Source organism: Mercurialis annua, linkage group LG1-X, assembly GCF_937616625.2.
Source record: "Mercurialis annua linkage group LG1-X, ddMerAnnu1.2, whole genome shotgun sequence".
In the NCBI taxonomy this organism is placed as follows: domain Eukaryota; kingdom Viridiplantae; phylum Streptophyta; class Magnoliopsida; order Malpighiales; family Euphorbiaceae; genus Mercurialis; species Mercurialis annua.
The window spans coordinates 15,495,883-15,502,318 of NC_065570.1; the positions used below are offsets into that span (position 1 = coordinate 15,495,883).

Consider the following 6,436-nt stretch of genomic DNA (forward strand, 5'->3'; position numbering starts at 1 on the left):
TAGACTTAACTAGGTTATCAAAATAGTTTTGAACTTAGGGTATAAGATAGAATATCAAGATTACATGTGATGTTAATATTCTATGTTCAAGAATTGCATGAGATGTAATTGGTAAAGTGTTACCTACCTAAATAAACCACACTTAAAGTGATAAGCCAAAGCTTACTTGAAGTAGGGTGAAATATGGATCTTGTCCCACTATTATTTTTAATTGTTGAAATATCATTAAGGGTTTTTATATGAATTATGGATATATGTTGTGGGAATTTTATTGTGCCTTTTATTAAATGCTACTTGTATATTTATTGTTGTAGAGATGGCTACAAACACTACACATACTTTATCAGTGCGATCAATCCTTGAGAAGGATAAGCTCAATGGCACTAACTTTCTGGACTGGTACAAAAATCTAAGAATTGTTTTTAGGCAAGAAAGAAAGGAATATATCCTTGATCAACCCCTCCCTGAGGAACCAGCTCCTGCTGCTACTAGAGCTCAAAGGGATGCTTATACGAAGCATCTCAATGACTCTACTGATATCACTTGCATTATGCTTGGATGCATGGAGAATGAACTCCAAAAGCAAATGATGGAATTGGATGCGAACACCATGATTACTGATCTCATGGAAATGTTCCAAGAGAGAGAAAGAATTGAAAGGTTCAATACCATCAAGGATTTGCTTTCATGCAAGTTGACTACTAGCGGCTCAGTTAGTCCTCATGTTTTGAAGATGAAGGGTCATCTTGAACATTTGGACAGACTCGGTCTCCCAATTGCCCAAGAGTTGGCTACAGACATTATTCTCCAATCTTTGCCTGAGGCTTATGATGGTTTCATCATGAACTTCAATATGCATAATATGGAGAAGACCACCACAGAGTTGCATGGGATGCTTCAAACTGCTGAAAAGAACATCAAGAATGAGATTAAGGATGTTCTTATGGTCAACAAGGGAAAGGGTATGAAAAAGTCTGGTAAGGGCAAGGGAAAGGCTTTCAAGAAGTCTAAACCCAAGTCCAAGCCCAAGACCAAGGATGAACCCAAAGCAAAACCGCCAAAGGAAGGAACTTGCTTTTTCTGCAAGGAACCTGGACATTGGAAAAGGAATTGCAAGAAATATCTGGATGATCTGAAGAAGAACAAGGGTAGTGAGACTACCACTTCAGGTATTCATGTTATAGAAATTAATCTTTCTACTTCTGATTTATGGGTATTAGATACTGGATCTGGATCTCACATTTGTACTAATGTGCAGGGTCTCAAAAGGAGTAGAAGTTTGACAAAAGGCGAAGTGGACCTACGAGTTGGCAATGGAACAAGAGTTGCTGCTTTAGCTGTAGGGACTTATGAGTTATCTTTGCCTAGTGGACTTATTTTATCTTTGAACAATTGTTATTATGTACCTACCATATGTAGGAATATTATTTCTGTTTCTTGTTTGGACAAGGATTGTTTTGAATTTATTATTAGGAATAAGAATGCAGTATTTCGCATAATAACATTCTTTATGGATATGCTCCACGCAGTAGTGGTCTTTATATTTTAAATGTTGAAGACACTAATGAAAAATCAATCTATAACATCAATGCTAAGAAGTTTAAGTCAAATGATTTAAACTCTACTTATCTCTGGCATTGTCGTTTAGGCCATATAAATGAGAAACGCATATCAAAACTTCAAAGAGATGGACTTTTGAATTCATTTGATTATGAATCATTTGAAACATGTGAATCTTGTCTTATGGGCAAAATGACAAAAACACCTTTTATTGGACAAGGTGAAAGAGATAAAAACTTATTGGGCCTTATACATACAGATGTATGTGGTCCATTAAGTACAAATGCTAGAGGTGGATTTCAGTACTTCATTACTTTTACTGATGAACTCAGTAGATATGGTTATGTTTATCTGATGAAACATAAATCTGAATCTATTGAAAAGTTCAAAATATTTAAGAATGAAGTACAAAATCAACTTGGTAAAAATATTAAAACACTAAGATCTGATCGAGGTGGTGAATATTTAAGCCAAGAATTTGTAGATCATCTAAGAGATTGTGGGATCGTTTCTCAATTGACTCCACCTGGAACACCACAATAGAATGCTGTGTCTGAACGGAGAAATCGAACTCTATTGGATATGGTTCGATCAATGATGAGTCAAACTGATCTTCCAATCTCATTTTGGGGTTATGCTTTAGAAACTGCTGCATTCATTTTGAATAGAGTTCCATCAAAGGCAGTTGAAAAAACACCATATGAGATATGGACTGGAAAAACTCCTAGTTTGTCTTTTCTTAAGATTTGGGGATGTCAAGCTTATGTGAAGCGACTAATTTCAGATAAATTAGCACCCAAATTTGACAAATGCCTTTTTGTAGGATATCCTAAAGAAACTAAAGGATATTACTTCTACAATGCTTATGAGAACAAAGTGTTTGTTGCTCGAAATGGTATCTTTTTGGAAAGAGAATTTATTTCCAAAGGAACCAGTGGGAGTACAGTACAACTTGAAGAAATTCAAGAACCACAAAGTAGCATTGTACCTAGAATGGAACCTCAAAAGAATCAAAAAGCAATTGCTGAACCAGTACAAGTACCACAAGGCCAAAGGAGGTCTGATAGGACACGTCATAATCCTATGAGATATAGATTTCTCATTACTGAGAACAATGATGTGATGATTGTGGATCAAGAAGAACCCACATCCTATCAAGAGGCCATAAATAGTCCTGACTCTGAAAAATGGCTCGAAGCTATGAGATCTGAAATGCAATCCATGTATGATAATCAAGTTTGGACCTTGATTGACCCAACGGATGGTGTAAAAACCATTGGGTGCAAATGGGTCTTCAAAATGAAGAATGACATGGATGGCAATGTGGATACCTATAAAGCAAGACTAGTTGCAAAAGGTTTCAGACAAATACATGGTATAGACTATGATGAAACCTTTTCACCAGTTGCTATGCTCAAATCCATTCGAATTCTCCTTGCCATAGCTGCATATTATGACTATGAGATATGGCAAATGGATGTCAAAACAACGTTTCTTAATGGAAACTTACTTGAGGATGTGTACATGACACAACCTGAGGGTTTTGCCAGTCCAGAGAATTCTGGAAAGGTTTGCAAGCTTCAAAAATCCATTTATGGATTAAAGCAAGCTTCTCAGAGTTGGAATCTTCGTTTTGATGAAGCAATCAAAGAGTTTGGATTCATCAAGAATGAAGATGAACCTTGTGTGTACAAGAAGGTTAGTGGGAGCGCGATTGTTTTCTTAGTGCTTTATGTTGATGACATACTACTCATTGGAAACGACATTCCCATACTGCAAAATGTTAAATCATGGTTAGGGAAGTGTTTTTCAATGAAAGACTTGGGCGATGCTGCTTATATATTAGGCATCAAGATCTATAGAGATAGATCTAGAAGACTCATTGGCCTAAGTCAAAGCACTTATGTTGATAAGGTATTAAACAGGTTTAGTATGCATGACTTCAAGAGAGGATTCTTGCCAATGTCACATGGCATCAGTCTCAGCAAGACTCAGTGTCCTAAGACACAGGATGAGCGAGACCGCATGAGTAAGATTCCATATGCTTCTGCTATTGGATCTATCATGTATGCAATGTTGTGCACTCGACCTAATGTCTCGTATGCTTTGAGTACAACGAGCAGATACCAGTCAAATCCAGGTGAAAATCACTAGGCAGCAGTTAAGAACATCCTTAAGTACTTGAGAAGAACCAAGGATGCATTTTTGCTATATGGTGGTCAGGAAGATGAGCTGATTGTAAAGGGTTACACAGACGCTAGCTTCCAAACTGACACTGATGATTATATATCACAGTCAGGATATGTGTTTTGTTTGAATGGAGGTGCTTTCAGCTGGAAGAGCTCGAAGCAGGACACCGTTGCTGATTCTACAACAGAAGCTGAGTATATAGCTGCTTCAGACGCAGCTAAGGAGGCTGTTTGGATCAAAAAGTTCATAACTGGATTAGGAGTTGTTCCTAGTATATCCGATCCAGTGAACTTGTTTTGTGATAACAATGGGGCCATAGCACAAGCAAAGGAGCCCAGATCACATCATCGATCCAAACACATACTTAGACGTTATCATCTCATTCGAGAAATCATTGAGAGAGGAGACGTGAAGATATGCAGAGTTTCGAAAAATGATAATGTTGCTGATCCGCTAACTAAGGCTCTTCCACAGCCTAAGCATGAGAGTCATACTAGGTCCATGGGAATTAGATTTAATGTAGATTGGGCCTAGTGCAAGTCGGAGATTGTTAGTGATATGCACTAGGTCAATCATGTTTGACCATATTTTGACTTTATCATTTTGTTATTTATTGATTGGCAGTTTTTATCATTTTATATTAATGATTAAAATACTTGAATGGTTAATTCTTTCTAAGGTCATCAAGTATGTGACTTGATAGTAGAACCCTTAGGTTTAATAAAAGAATTATATACCATCTATCCCTAGTCTTAATAGAACATTGAGACTAGTATGATGTTGACTGATGATTATGTTTTACTAATCATGTATATGAGATATTAAGTCAAATCATAGGTGCTATTTGAGAAATAAGGCACTGGATGACCCACTGTGAGAATACTACATAGATCACTGTCATAAGTAATTCTCATTACAGTTCTATTAGTATAATCCTTTGACCTTGAAATCATCATGGATTTCTACATAGCTATTTCATGTTTTGATACAGTCTTACATTATCTTTAACAGGATAATGGAATAGATTGTCATTGGATGTGAAAGTAACTATGTGAGAAATGTGAGTGACTGAGAAGGAATTTGTCCCTCATTTATTTGAGTAAGATATCTATGGGCCCCTTGAAGAAGATATACTGAAGGAAATGCATGGCCATGCTAATTGATAAGGAGTTATCATTTTCAGTCTACTTAGAGTCAAGAAACTAATGATTGAATATTATAAAGATGACAGGACTATACCTTATATTCAATCTGGATATCGAGTGACAAAGGGATTAAAATATTATTGTAATTGGTTAAATCAGATTATCGATATTCGTATAACTTGGGTAGTCATAATGTCTTGCTAGAGACCACTAATGACTTGTGGGCTGAAATAGGGATTTCGAGCCTACTGCCAACGTTATATGAACCTACAGGGTCGCACACTAAGAACATGCCCAAAACAGTTATGGGTTGTATAAGCCCAATGTGATTAAGTGATTAATTATATATATATATATATATATATATATAATTCGTAATATATATATTAATAAATGTATATATTAATTCGAAATTTAAGGATAAGTGTTTTCCTTAATTTATTATTTTTTAGAAGATAATAAATATAGTAATTAATATATATGGATAATTATCAAAAAGGAATTTTTGATAAACATAAACTTGTAGAATTGCAATTAGATTGAAATTCGAATTTGTCTCAAACCCTAGTGTTGTTTATCACTATAAATACACATTAAGCAATTGGTTTGAGAATCACGAAATTCATTATTCACTAAATCACTAAAATTCGAAATTGCTTGTGAAGCAATAGTGCTAGCACACAAGCACTAGTTTTGGCTAAGGTCTATTCGTGTGGATACTCGTAGAGGACGCGTTCTTTTGGAGGCATTTCTGATCCGAGGTCAGGTATCACCAAAGTGAACCACCTCCTTCCTTCCTATATTGCTATTGAATTCGACATACAAGTAACTAATTATTCTGTTAATTCGAATTTCATGGATCTTGGCTTGGGTTTTTAGATAAATTTTTGAAATTCCGCTGCGTTATGAACCTATAAAACCCAACAGTTATGGTTATGTATGTATTGTTTGGTTGGGTTTTGTGTTTACATTAACTAAATGTTAAGTATGTTGTTACAAGTGGATTATTGGGTTGTTAAGTTTTATTTAGTTCTATTGGTTTCAAATGATTATTGATGTCACGACCCATTTTCATGAATCGCGACCGGCGCTAGGGTATGGATATGGTTGTACCAAAACCCGTAGCTAGCCTCGCGGATAACCAACAAATACATATGCCTGCAAGAAAACCAATGCTCGGGGCAACCGAGACTTCAGCCTAGTTCTAGCAATTCATAATATATAACATTTATTATAAAGTGCTCATCCAACTCTAAGTCTTAAACATGGCAGAAGTATATATTAGCCCAAGTTAATAAAAGAATGCCAAAATAGCAATAATTCATTGAATAAATTTATAACAAGTATTCGACATAACACTTCTATTTACTACTGCGGTCTAAGAATAAAATCAGTTTAATAACCTTATTAAATATAGTAAAACCTCCAAGGAAATAAAGAATCGGAGAGCAGCTGGCTCGCTCATATCATTACCCTGAAAATTTTGGGAAAACAACGGGGTCAGATATACTGAGATGAGTTCATACTACTATTTACATTTA

General features: G+C 35.6%; 1 protein-coding gene across 1 annotated transcript; it reads left to right on the forward strand.

Annotated features, from left to right (window-relative positions):
• Positions 1-795: 795 nt before the first annotated feature.
• LOC126681902 (uncharacterized) lies at positions 796-1,312 on the forward strand. The gene is made up of 2 exons (XM_050377459.2): positions 796-1,169; positions 1,259-1,312. Exons 1-2 carry the CDS (start codon positions 842-844, stop codon positions 1,273-1,275), a joined length of 345 nt encoding a protein of 114 aa, XP_050233416.1. The 5' UTR covers positions 796-841; the 3' UTR covers positions 1,276-1,312.
• Positions 1,313-6,436: the final 5,124 nt, after the last annotated feature.

Bases quoted from the DNA above. Each gene is read 5' to 3' on its own strand.
- LOC126681902 (XM_050377459.2), top strand. From the start codon at position 842: ATGAACTTCAATATGCATAATATGGAGAAGACCACCACAGAGTTGCAT.